The sequence below is a fragment of the Mustela erminea genome, chromosome 13 (genome assembly GCF_009829155.1).
Source record: "Mustela erminea isolate mMusErm1 chromosome 13, mMusErm1.Pri, whole genome shotgun sequence".
Classification (NCBI taxonomy): domain Eukaryota; kingdom Metazoa; phylum Chordata; class Mammalia; order Carnivora; family Mustelidae; genus Mustela; species Mustela erminea.
In genome coordinates this window covers 71,067,054-71,081,322 of record NC_045626.1, presented here as the reverse complement: position 1 = coordinate 71,081,322, position 14,269 = coordinate 71,067,054, and the positions used below count along the sequence as shown (strand labels likewise).

Below are 14,269 nucleotides of genomic sequence, written 5' to 3'. Positions count from 1 at the left end.
TTTTAGATACTGTAAAGACAGATTCTACAAATCTCAAGTATTTCTCAAAATGTATCTAATTATTACAAAGTATTAATAAATTAAATCAAAATAATGAGAAAATATATGGGATTCAATCTATTTTTCCATACACCTGAAATTATCTATACATATACACTCTATTTTAACTATTACTTTCAGATCTGGCTTGTCACTCCACTTTAGGTGAAAGGTATAGTCCTGCTCATTTGACCATGTATCAGTGAAAACAAAAATGGGAGAAGGGCAAATAAAGACTGTAGGAGAATATGTTTTTCTTTCTTTTGTAAAAATATCTTAATAGCATTTTAAAACATTAAATATTTTTTCTTTTCTTTTTTTTCAAGAAGGCTCCAATGCCCAATGTGGGGCCTGAACTCATGACCCCGAGATCAAGAGTTACATGCTCCACCAACTGAGCCAGACAGGCACCCCTTTTTATTTTATTTTCTACTTGATTTTTTTTTTAAGATTATGTTTATTTATTTGACAGACAGAGATCACAAGTAGGCAGAGAGGCAAGCAGAGAGAGAGGGGAAAGCAGGCTCCCCGCCGAGCAGAGAACCCGATGTGGGGCCCGATCCCAGGATCCCGAGATCATGGCCTGAGCCGAGGGCAGAGGCTCAACCCACTGAGCCACCCAGGTGCCCCACTACTTTATTTTTTTAATACTTATAGGGAGATATATTTCACATAGCATAAAATTCATCCTTTTCAAATGGGCAGCTCTATTTTTTTATTTATTTACAGAGCTTTATAACCATTACAATTCTAATATTTCCATCACTCCCAAAAGAAGCCCCATACCCATTAACAGTCATTCCCTACTCCACCTCCCCAAGTCCCTAGCAAATACTATTCCACTTACTGGATTTGCTTATCCTGAATATTTCACATAAATGGAGTCATACAATATGTGATCTTTTGTGACTGGCTTCTTTCACTCAAAATGCTTTCAAGGCTCATCTATATTGTATCATAGGTTAATACTTCTTTTTGAATGGCTGAATAATATTCCACTATATGAATATACCACATTTTGTTTATCCATTCAACAGTTAGTTGATACATTTATGGGTTGTTACCACACTGGAGCTATTATGAATAATACTGCCATGAGCATTCATGTACAAGTTTTTGTGTGGACAAATGCTTTCATTTCTCTTGGATATATACATCAGAGTAGAATTACTGTGCCATCTGGCAGGCAGCTCCATGTTCAGCATTCTGAAGAAATGTCAAAGTGTCTTCCTAAATGGCTGTACCATTTTACATTCTTACCAGCAATTTCTCTACATCCTCACCAACACCTGTTATCTCTTTTACTTTTAAGCCATTCTAGTAGGTGTGAAGGTGGTTATTTCGCTGTGGTTTTCATTTGCATGTTCCAGATGACTAATACCTTTTCATGCATTTGTTGGTAATTTGTACATATTCTTTGAGAAATGTCTATTCAAACACCTTGTCCATTTTTTTTTAAAGATTTTATTTATTTATTTGACAGAGATTACAAGTAGGCAGAGAGGCAGGCAGAGAGAGAGAGGAGGAAGCAGACTCCCCGCTGAGCAGAGAGCCCGATGCAGGACTCGATCCCAAGACCCTGAGATCATGACCTGAGCCGAAGGCAGCGGCTCAACCCACTGAGCCACCCAGGCGCCCCACCTTGTCCATTTTTTAATTAGGTTTTTTTTATCATGAGTTGTAAGAGTTCTTTATATATTCTTGACACAACTCCATTATCAATTCATAATATGCGAATATTTTCTTCCATTATGTGGGATTTCTTCACTTTTTTTTTTTAAACAAGAAAGCCATACTGTATAAACTATTTATTAACAGATAAGGCCTACAGATTTCTTCTTGGACATACCCACAGGGCAGTCACAGTGGCTCGTGGTCTTGCTGTGCTGGCATGGGACACGGAGCCCCCAGAAGTGACACAGCCCTCTGTGGGCTCGAATCTTCTTCATCCTAAGTCTTCACGAAGTTTGCTGTCCAGACCACTGGCCAGAACCTAGCTGTATTTTCTATCCTTCACATAATTTGGGGTTTTGGAGGGTTTTTTAAAGGTATTTTATCTTATGGAACACCTGGGTGACTCAGTCGGTTGAGTGTCTGTCTGCGACTCGGGTCATAACCCCAGGGTCTGGGGATCGAGTCCACATGGGGCTCCCTCTGCCTGTTGCTTCCCCTGCTTGTGTGCTCGCACTGTCTCTCTCTCTACCTCTCTGAAAAATAAATAAAATCTTTTAAAAAATTATTTATACCCCTGGGGCTAATAATACATTATATGTTAATTTAAATTTTTTTTAAAAATTTTAATTAAAAAATTATTTATTTGAGAAAAAGAGTATGAGAGGGGTGAGGGGGATAGTGAGAGGGAGAGAGAGAATCTCAAGCAGGCACCCCACTGAGCATGGAGTCCGACAGGGGGCTTGATCTCAGGACCCTGAGATCATGACCGAAGCTGAAATCAAGAGTCCAAGTTTTAACGGCTGAGTTACTCAGGTGCCCCTTCATTTTGTATATTTCAGAACTATTCTGGGATCTTATACTGGTATGGATTCTGCATAATGGTAATCACACATTCCACCTCATCCTCAGGGAAATCTCCTGATCTCATGGTGAGGGCAATGTCTGCTTTCCTCAACATCATGTATCTTTGCCCCACACCCGTAACTGCAATGATGGCAAAGGCTGTTTTCCACTGCCCATTGATGTTGGTGTTGAGTACTCACAAATGTGCTGGAATTCTCAGGAATCACTAACGACAGGCAATGGTTCTAACGGCAGCATGCAGGCCTCCTGTGGAAGACCTCTTTTCACTTTCTTGATGCTGTCCTTTAACACACAATATTTTAATTAAGTCCAATTTATCTACTTTTTCTCTTGTTGTGTTTTGGGTATTATATTTAAGAAATACCTACCTATGGGGCATCTTGCTGGCCCACTAGGTAGAACATGTAACTCTAGATTTCTGGGTAATGAGTTCAAGCCCCACATCAGGCTCCCTGCTCAATGGGGAGTTTCTTCTGCCCCTCTCCCTGCTCCATGTCTCTCTCTCTTGTTCTTCGATAAATAAAATGTTTAAATAAATTAATTAAATAAAAATCACTGCCTAACCCAAAGTCACAAAGGTTTACTCCTATGTTTTCTAATAAGTGTTTTATTGTTCTTGCTCTTATGTTTGGGTCTTTGACACATTCTAAGTTCATTTTTTTTTTTAAGATTTTATTTATTTGACAGAGAGATCACAAGTAGGCAGAGAGGCAGGCAGAGAGAAGAGGGGAAGCAGGCTCCCCACGGAGCAGAAAGCCCGATGCAGGGCTCGATCCAGGACCCTGAGATCATGACCCGAGCTGAAGGCAGAGGCTTAACCCACTGAGCCACCCAGGAGCCCCTCTGAGTTCATTTTTGTGTATGGTGAGAGATGAGGGTTGGAATTCGTTCTTTAGCATGTGGAAATCTAGTTGTCCAGGACCATTTTTTGAGAATAGCATCCTTCCTGCACCAAATGGTCTTCACACCATTGTTGAGAATCAATTGATCATAAAAATGAGGGTTTATTTCTGGACTCTCAATTCCATTGATCTATATTATTCTTATGCCAGTAGGACCCCTACGTGATTACTGTAGTTTTTTAGATTTTAAAACTGGGAAGTGTGGGTGCCTGGGTGGTGCAATAGGCTGGGCTGCTGACTATTGGTTTCAGCTCACATCATGATCTCTGGGTCATGGGATCTAGCCCCGCATCAGGCTCTGTGCTCAGCACAGAATCTACATAAGACTCTCTCTCCCTCTCCCTTTGCTCTTCTTCCCTACTCACACATGTGTGCACTCTCTCTTCCTCAAAATAAATTAATTTTTAAAACAATTTTTTAATTAGAAGTATAAGTCCTCTAAATTTGTTGTTCTTTTTCAAGATTGTCTTTGGCTATTCTGGGTACGCTATACTTCCACATAGATTTTAGAACCAGCCTGTAGATTTCTGCAAAAAAGGCAGGTGTTATTTTTATAGGGAATCCACTTGATCTGTACACCACTTAGGGAAATATTGCCATCTTAATAATGTTAAGTCTTCTGGTCCATGAACATGGGATATCAAAACCAGACTTATTCTTAAAAAAACAAAAACAAAAAACTAGACTTATTTCAAAATTAAATTTCTTAAACTGTTCAGTCCAACCGCTAAAACAAAATAACCAAAAAGTACCTGCAACCCCAAAGAACTGAATCCATTCCAGCTTTACTTGATGCTTAAGAGTTCAATCACAAAAGAAAAGTGATCCAGTTACACAGAGATCCCAAGAATATATTTTTTTAAAGATTTTATGTATTTATTTATTTGTCAGAGGGAGAAAGCACAAGCAGGCAGAGGCAGAGAAAGCAGCAGGCTCCCCGCTGAGCAAGGAGCCCCACATGGGACTCCATCCCAGGATCCTGGAATCATGACCCGAGCTGAAGGCAGCGGCTTAACCAACTAAGCCACCCAGGCATCCCCCAACAATATTTTTTTAAATGTCTACCTTTTAAATCTAATCATTACCCTCTTATCTCCGCCCATTTTCATTTTTTATTTTCTTTTTTTTTTTTGAAAGATTTTATTTATTTATTTGACAGGCAGAGATCACAGGTAGGCAGAGAGGCAGGCAGAGAGAAAGGAGAAAGCAGGCTCCACACCGGGCAGAGAGCCTGATGCTGGGCTCGATCCCAGGATCCTGGGATCATGACCTGAGCCAAAGGCAGAGGCTTTAACCCACTGAGCCACCCAGGCACCCCTCACTTTTTACTTACTTGGCTGATTACATTCCAATACTTATTTTTCTTTTAGTCTATTCTATCATTACTTTCCCCTTTTCATCTTTCAAAAACTATTTTTTTCTTGTGTGTGATCTAAAAATGAGCACTAATGACTTTCTATATGCATGATTTGGCAAAATATACTATCAAGTTTAATTTGATTTTTCTTTTATGATGACTACCAACACTAGAACAATAATCTTAATAATCTTCATCTTTATCAAAGTGATATTCTTTATGCAATTCTATAAGTGCAATGACTACTAAAAACAAATTTTTCCACCAATTGCTGACCCAAGTCTATAGTAAGCTGAAACATTACATGGCAATTTTTGAACTTCCACTATGGCAAACTTAGCCAATGATAGCATGGAAATGCCAAATGTATAATAATAGAATGGGAAGCCACATAAAATAATATACCTTCCCTTACTCAACAATCAGAACTAACTTATTTTTTTCTCTTGCAAAATAACAACACAAAGTCAGGTTTGCTGTGTTACTTAGATCACCTACTATTTCTTAGCAATTCTGTTCTTTATCCACAAAATAGTACACATCCTCATCATAAATCATCAATTATTTGTCAACTAGAGTCTCAACAAATCACATTCCAAGTTGCTGTAAGTTACCTTTACACTATTAATCATTAAAAATAATGCCAGTCAGGGGCAGCTGGCTGACACAGTCAGTAGTGCATGTGACGCTTGATCTCAGGGTCGTGCATTGAAGTCCCATACTGGGCAGAGAGCTTACTTAATTAAAAAACAATAATAATAATAATAATAATAAATGTTCTTCAGACAGAAATACCCTCCTTTAGAGGTAATATAGCCACAAAATAAAAAAGGGATTTTTGGTAGTGGTCACAATGAGGACAATTAGAGCTATACTATCACACCTATTTCCATCCCCCTTTTTCTTTTTTTTTTCTTTTTTTTAAAGATTTTATTTATTTATTTGACAGAGATCACAGGTAGGCAGAGAGGCAGGCAGAGAGAGAGACAGGAGGAAGCAGGCTCCCCGCGGAGCAGAGAGCCCAATGCGGGGCTCGATCCCAGGATCCTGGGATCATGACCTGAGCTGAAGGCAGAGGCTCAACCCGCTGAGCCACCCAGGCGCCCCATCCCCCTTTTTCTGTTCTACTCTCTAGTTACTGTTACTGCCTTATTACTCTCCCAATACCACTTTTGATCTTTAGTAAAAAGGACTAGTAAGAACACAGTATATAGAAGATAGGAAATAACAGTAAGAAAACACTAATGATAAAACAAACTTTATATTACAGCATTAAGTAGACATTACCAATGTATAATCTAGTCAAAATATTAACTTGTATCCATTAAGTCTTCTTTTTTAAGATTTTATTTATTTATTTGACAGAGAGAGGCACAGCAAGAGAGGGAACACAAGTAGGGGGAGTAGGAGAGGGAGAAGCAGGCTTCCCATTGAGCAGGCAGCCCCATTCAGGCTCTGGGATCATGACCCTGGGACCATGACCTGAGCCAAAGGCAGATGCTTAACAAATGAGTCACCCAGGTGTCCTTGTGGGGTCTTTTTTTTTTTTTTTTTTTTTTTTAAAGATTTATTTATTTATTTGAGAGAGAATGAGTGAGAGAGAACATGAGAGAGGAGAAGGTCAGAGGGAGAAGCAGACTCCCCAAGGAGCTGGGAGCCCGATGCGGGACTCGATCCTGGAAGTCCAGGATCATGACCTGAGCCAAAGGCAGCTGCTCAACCAACTGAGCCACCCAGGCGCCCCTTGTGGGGTCTTTTTATATAGCTCCTAGTTTATAGGAAACACAGGAACAAGATAAATGATGATAACACATGAAAGCCACCTGACAAATCTAGAATATAGGATATTCTTCAGGACAACTGTTTTGGGCTCTCCAATGAGTCAGTATCATGAAAAAAGGGAACCAGGCAAGATTAAAAGAGACTTACGTGACACTAATTAAGACCTGGTCCTTGATTAGATACTGATTTTGACACAGAGCTTTAATTTTTTTTTTTTTACATATAGCTTTAAAGAATATTTTTAGGGGCGCCTGGGTGGCTCAGTGGTTTAAGCCTCTGCCTTCGGCTCAGGTCATGATCCCAGGGTGCTGGGATCGAGCCCCGCATCGGGCTCTCTGCTCAGCGGGGAGCCTGCTTCCTCCTCTCTCTCTGCCTGCCTCTCTGCCTACTTGTGATCTCTGTCTGTCAAATAAATAAATAAAATCTTTAAAAAAAGAATAATTTTTAGACAGAGGTGCCTAGGTGGCTTAGTTGATTAAGCATCTGCCTTCAGCTCAGGTCATGATCTCAGGGTTCTGGGATCAAGCCCCACATAGCACTGCCCCTCAGCAAGGAGTTTGCGTCTCCCTTTCCCTCTGCCCCTCCCCACTACTTATATGCTACCTCTTTCTCTAAAATAATTATAATAATAAATAATATAATATAAAGTATTATATATTTATATAGTATATTGTCATAATATAATTATTTAGTGATTATAATAAAAATAAATCTATTATTTATTAATAATAAATTATTATTTAATAATTAATATAATGATTAATATAAATAAATAATGAATAATTTCCACCCCGCCAGCCTCTCTGCCTACTGTGATCTCTGTCAAATAAATAAATAAATAAATCTTTAAAAAATAAAAATAATAAAATCTGTAAATTTTATTGTATGCAAATGATATCTAAATAAAGACAATTTTTAAAGACATTTTGTGCATTTTTATCTTGTCTTAGTTAAAATACCTGTGTACATCTGTATATGTATTGTTAGAAAAAAGTATTGTTAGATAAAAAGTAAGTATTGTTAGATAAAAAGATGCCCAGAAGAAGTTCCAGGAAGATATGTATTAAGGTATTAATAGTAGTCATCCCCATATTGATAATGGGGTGGGTTTTTTTTTTTTTAAGATTTTATTTATTTATTTGACAGACAGAGATTACAAGTAGGCAAAGGGGCAGTCAGAGAGAGGAGGAAGCAGGCTCCCCACTGAGCAGAGAGCCCGATGTGGGGCTAGATCCCAGGATCCTGGGATCATGACCTGAGCCGAAGGCAGAGGCCTAAACCACTGAGCCACCCAGGCGCCCCTGGTTTTTTAAATAAAATGTGTATGTGCAGTTTTCATAATAAAAGGGTGTTTGTTTGTTTCTTTTAAGATTTTATCTATTTGTCAGAGAGAGAGAGAGCATCAGCAGGTAGAGGGAATGGCGGGCAGAGGGAGAAGCAGGCTCCTCATTGAGCAAGGAGCCTGAGGCAGGGCTTGATCCCAGGACCCTAGGATCAAGACCTGACCACAAGGCAGATGCTTAACCAAATGAGGCACCCAGAGCCCCTAAAAGGGGTTTTTTAAACAAAGATCAACTTTGATTTAAAATTTTCTTATTGACCTATCAGTGAGCTATCAATCTGTGGGATTGTGGGTTACAAAACTAATTATATTTGTGAGTTCAAAGGTAAGCTTTTAATGTCAAAATAATATTTACAAGGTAAACAATTATTTTCCTTGGATCACAGTGAATATACATTCAATGAATACGTTATATTCTAAGTATCAAATTTGGATTATACTGAGTCTCTGGTTTCTTCCCATATAAAACAGCAATCTACTCTGGCTACTAAAGAAACACCACAATAAGAGTAAAATATTAAGCTTAAACATCAGGTTTTGGCTATAACAGAGTTTTTTTAAAAAGCAATCATTCAAAATAAATAAGAATTATAACTAGCAAATTTAATGGAAAAATTATTGCTTGTGCTTTTAGCTAATTAATAAAAGAACAGCACATTAATAAGAATTATGGGGTAAAAACAAACAGCTTTGAGTTACATTATTTATTTATTTATTTATTTGAGCGGGGGAGCACAACAGAGGGAGAGAGACAGTCTCCACCAGACTCCACACTGAGTGTAGAACCTAACACGGGGCTCAATCTCAGGACCTGAGATCACGACCTGAGCCAAAATCAAGAGTCAGATGCTTAACTGAGTGAGCCATTCAGGCACCCCCACAGTTCTATTATTTTTAGTAATACTTATGAATGCACTGTCAAATGCCTTACACAGTAACCTGGATTTAGTGGGCTTTTACAATAAAATCGTGTGGTGTAAGAGACTTTCACTGTTTCTCAAGCTCTCACAGGGATGTCTTAGATCACAGAAAAGTAATGGAGACAGGAAGAGGTTTGAGGTTTTTCTTGTGGCTTTTCTTTGTGGGCTTTGGGTTTGAGGGAGGGTGGATTTGTCTCTGCTTTAAGGTTTGTTTGTTTGTGGGGTTTTTTGGTTTTGTTTGTTTGGATTTGGTGTTTTGTTTGCTTTTTATTTTTTGGTCTGCTTTTAAATGGAGTTATTTAGTAAAAGAAGAGAAAAAACAAATATCAAATCCCTACCACATGTAAGGCATTGTTCTTAATATCTATCAATATCTTAATATCTATCAATATTCTTTAACAATTCTTTGGGATGGATATTACTGTCCCATTATACATAAAAGAACACTGAGATGCATAACAGTTAAGAATTGTCAAAACTCATACACCTAGTAAGTAGCAGAGCCAAAACCTAGAAACTTGAACAGATTACCACTAAATGATGAGATTAAAAGATACATCCAAAACTCAACTATATTTCTTCCACATACTAGCAATGAACTAGTGATAAATAATGGCAATATGAAATTTTTAAAAACAGTTCCTTGTAGAATAGCATCACATAAAATAAGATACTTAGGAATAAATTTTTGAAAGAAGTGCAACCTTGGACCTGAAAACTCCAAACACCACTGAAAGGACAGATTAAACACACTCTCTATAAAAATCCCAGCTAATTTTTGGCAAAAACTTAAAATTTGATCCTAAAATCCATATGTAAGGGACTGAAAAAAGCAAAAACACCTTGGAAAAAAAAAACAGGACTTATATTTAATTTCAAAACCTATTACAGAGCTACTATAATCAAATACAGTAGTACTGGCATAGGATAGACAAGAGGATAGAATTAAGAGTCCAAAAATAAAACCTAACATATAGTCAGCTGGGTTTCAAGAGGGTACAAAGACCATTCAATGGGACACAAACAATCCTTTCAATATATACTGCTGGGACAACTGGATTATCACATGCAAAAGAATGAATTGGGTCATAACCTTACACCACATATAAAAATTAACTCAAAATGGATCAACAACCTAAAATATAAGGGCTAAAAACAGAAAATTCTTAAAAGAAAGCATAGGGATAAATCTTTATGACTTTGGACTTCACAAAGGATTCTTAGCCATGACACCAAAAGCATGAACAACAAAAGAAAAAACAGATAAACTGGACATCATCACAAAACTTTTTTTTTTTTTTTGCAACAAAGAACATTATCAAAAAAGTTTCAAAAGATATCATAGAGGAGAAATTAGTTGTAAATCATGTATCTGACTAGGTTTTAGTATCCAGAATATTTTAAATAACTCCTGCAACTCAATATAAGACAGATAACTCAGTTAAAAAATGGACCTAAAATACAGGCAAATGATTTTAATACACATTTCCCCAAAGAAGATACACAAATGGCCAATAAGCACCAAAAATATCCCCAACATCATTTGTCATCAGGGAAATGTAAATCAAAATTGCAATGAGATACCATTTTATACTGACTAGGATGGCTAAAGTTAAAAAAAAAGAGAGACAATAACTTAAAAAAAAAGTATTGGCAAGGATGTAGAGAAACTGGAACCCTCATACTTTGTTCATAGGCGTGTAAAACAATGTAGTACCTTAGGAACAGTCTGTCAGCTCCACAAAAGATTTAAAAAGTTACCATATGACCCAACAATTAGGATATGCCCAAGAAAATTAAAACATATGTCCATACTAAAACTTATACATAAATGTTCATAGAAGCATTATTCATAATAACCAAAAAGTGGGAAAAAAAACCTACATGTCTATCAGGAAATAAATGGATACACAAGTGGCACCTGGGCGGCTCAGTCGGTTAAGCATCTGACTGCAGCTCAGGTTATGATCTCAGGGTCCCAGGGTTAAGCCCTGTGTTGGGACTCCTCACTCAGTGGTGAGGGGAGAGAGGCTTCTTCTTGTCCTTCTGCCCCTCCCCCTGCTCCTACTCCATCTCTCTTTCTCTCTCTCTCAAATAAATAAATAAATACTTTCTTAAAAATGGATAAACAAATTGTGGTATATCCATTCAATGGAATATTACCCGGTAATAAAAAGGAATGAAGTCCTTATACATGCCACAACATGGATGAGCCTTACAAAATCACTGAGCTAAGTGAAAGAAGCCAAACTACATACTGTAAGATAACAACATGTGAAATGTCCAGAATAGTAAAATTTGTAGAGACAAAGTAGGCATTGCCAGCAGCTGGGATAAAGGTGAACAAGGAATGTTAATGTGTATGTTATTTCTTTGAAATATGATGAAAATGCTCTAAAAGCAGATAATAGTAATGTTGGAAATATAGTGAGTATTCACTATAAACCATGAAATTGTACACTGAAACAGTTGATTTTATGGTAGGTGAACAAAACTAGGTTTGTTTTGTTTTCTTCTTTAAGACACTTAAAAAAAGACAGGAATGGAAATGTAACATACTGCATTGTGACTATAGTTAACACTGAATGGTATATTTAAGCTGTTAAGAGTAGATCTTGAAAGTTTTCATCATAAGAAATTGTAACTATGCATGATGAGAGATGTTAACTAGACTTACTGCAGTGATCATTTTGCAATACATACAAATACAAAGTCATTATGTCCTAGACCTGAAACTAATGTTATATATCAATTGTATCCCAACAAAAAGAATTTTTTAAAAATCCACAAAAAATATCCATATAAACTGCAAAAATGACACACCTAATAAAACATCTAATTCTTCCATTTTTCTTCAGATCCAATCCCAACTTCTAAAGTCTTGTATGTCTATATAGTTACATTTTTTCCAGTCAAAAGAAATGAAATCAACTACTGAAATTCAAAACAACGGGGAAAAAACAGCCCCTGAAATATCAAATAACTTTCAAATAATTCTATTTTAGCACTGACCCTGAGCTAAACATAAATCTTAATTTCAAAATGTTACATAAAAACTACAAATACTCAAGTCTAAGCAAATTGCCAACTTTTCTGAATAAACAGTAATTCAGATTTGCTTTGATAAAACATAAATATTTACCTGCCTCAAAGGAACAAAATCCTATAAGCCTAGTGTTCCCAAATGATGAAGAGAAAGAAGCATGCATTTTTTATTCAGGTTTTGTTTTAGAACTAATTTTAACCTAGCTGGGGTATACATAGTTGATGGTTTATTTATTTTTTTTTTTAAGATTTTATTTATTTATTTGACAGAGAGAAATCACAAGTAGAGAGAGAGGCAGGCAGAGAGAGAGAGAGGGAAGCAGGCTCCCTGCTGGGCAGAGAGCCCGATGCGGGCCTCGATCCCAGGACCCTGAGATCATGACCTGAGCCGAAGGCAGCGGCTTAACCCACTGAGCCACCCAGGCGCCCTAGTTGATGGTTTATACTAAGCAATGTGTACTCTGATTTTGCCTAGAACATACTGAAAACATGGCAATATAAACAGTCACAGTCACAGAAGTTAAGCTGGGACCAAGAAAAATCACATTTTACAGTAAATCCGACAGAGATACTAATCTCAAAAGCTCCTGAAAAATGTCTCAAGAGCTTCTATTTTGGAAACCCTCTAAGTTATTCAGTCTTCTTACAAATACTGAATGACCGTCTACCATGAGCCAAGCCCTGCGCCTGCTACCAGGATGCCATGGTGAGCTATAAACAGAACAGGTCCCCCATCGCTGGAACCTTACTCTAAAATAGTGCCTTTCGAATCTGCCTGATCATAACAACTTGAGAGTTTGTTAAAAATTCAAAATCTGTTCCTCTGCCTTGGAGAGTCTGAGTCTGTGGCCCTGGGAAGAACTGTGACGCCAGTATTTTTTATAGAACTACAGATTATTCCTATGCCTGAGCAGTTTTGGGAGCCAAATCCTCAGGGCCATCCCATCTCATCTTCTGAGAGCCACACCTCCAAAGTCCATTTTGCTCAGCATCCTTCACCTTGACCGATACCCCAAAGACACTGCGAAGTTGGGATGGATGTCAAGCATTCCAAAATCACTCTGTGCTGAGCCAAAGTCAGACTTGATTCCTTCCATGGACCGACAGATTACTCCTTTTGATTCCACCTGGGGCTGTCTGCACCTGAGTCTCTCACGGCAGTACCGACACCTGTCTCCAAGCGGCTCCCATCCACCTCTCCCGTGGGTCCAGAGCAGGGGAGGCGCCGCCCCGCGGAGGCGAAGGCAACAGATGAGACATGGTGCGCATTAGGCGCCAACTGTATACCGCCCCCCTCCCCCCGCGCACGCGCGCGTTCACACACTCTATCCGAAACCGAGCCGGCCAGGCGGCAGACCGAATCCCGCCGCTGAGCGGCGCGAGGCGAGACAGCTCGAACCCGGACTGTGAGGCGGGTTCCGTCTCGCGGACGCTCGTCAGCCGCCGAGGCCCGGCCCGGCTCGCACCGACGGAGTTTCACAAAGAAAGTCTCCCGGCCCGCGCCCCTCACGCACTCACCGGCGCCGGCGCCGGCGGCGATTCTGGCTCCCGCCGCCTACGATTCCGTGCTGGGGTCGCCCCCGTGGTTGGCTCGGGCGCCGGCGGCGGCGACTGCTCCATCCCCGCGGGGCCCGGGCCGCGTCCGCCTCGAGCTAACGGTCCCGCCAGCTAGGCGCGCGCGCCGGCCCCGCGCGCCATGTTCCCGCCGTACCGCGCGCCGCCGCGGCAACCCACAGCACACCCCCCCCCCCAACCGCGCACGCGCGCACTCGCCGCACCAGCGCCCCGCGCGCCTCCGCGGGTCCCCCCAACCGCGCAAGCGCGCACTCGCCGCGCCCCTTCCCCGCGCGCCCCGCCTCGCGCCCTCCGGAGTCGGCCGCTGTTCCCGGCGTTGCGCCCACCCCCTCCGCACCCGTCCGGCCTAACTGGAGCGCTCGCCGTTCTGGACTTGGCGCCGCCGCCTGCCGCACTGCGGACGACCCCCGGGCAGACCCCTGGCACCTTCCCCGCGTTGCCTCATATTCTTCACAGGTCATTCCAGCCTTGCGGCGAAAGTCTAACCCAGGAGATAATTACCCCCAATAAGTGCCGGGGGAAGAACGCTGCTAAGGTGATGAGATCCCCGTGAGGAAAGTGTGCAAGCACGTACGCAGGAGTGAGTGGCACAGTAAATGCCCATGTCCCTGGCACAGCCAGACTCAGTGGAGAACCTGAGTTCGAGTGCCGCATCTCCACTAACCTTTGCGTGATTAAGGTCAGGTCTCTGGGAGCCTGTCCCTCCTTAATCAGGAAGGCCGATATAACTAAGGGATGTTGGGAGGACCGAAGGAAACAATCCGGATGG

At 40.3% G+C, this 14,269-nt stretch overlaps 1 protein-coding gene across 2 annotated transcripts in view; it reads right to left on the bottom strand.

Annotated features, from left to right (window-relative positions):
* Nucleotides 1-13,662, bottom strand: part of TTC28 (tetratricopeptide repeat domain 28) — a 648,175-nt gene extending 634,513 nt beyond the window's left edge. The window contains exon 1 of one of the 2 annotated variants that reach the window (XM_032311632.1): nucleotides 13,444-13,662. In XM_032311632.1, coding sequence (XP_032167523.1) covers nucleotides 13,444-13,545 — 102 coding nt within the window. In that variant the 5' untranslated portion in view covers nucleotides 13,546-13,662. The remainder of the gene's footprint in view (nucleotides 1-13,443) is intronic. The other variant, XM_032311633.1, reaches the window with a different exon arrangement.
* Between the last annotated feature and the right edge of the window lie 607 nt (nucleotides 13,663-14,269).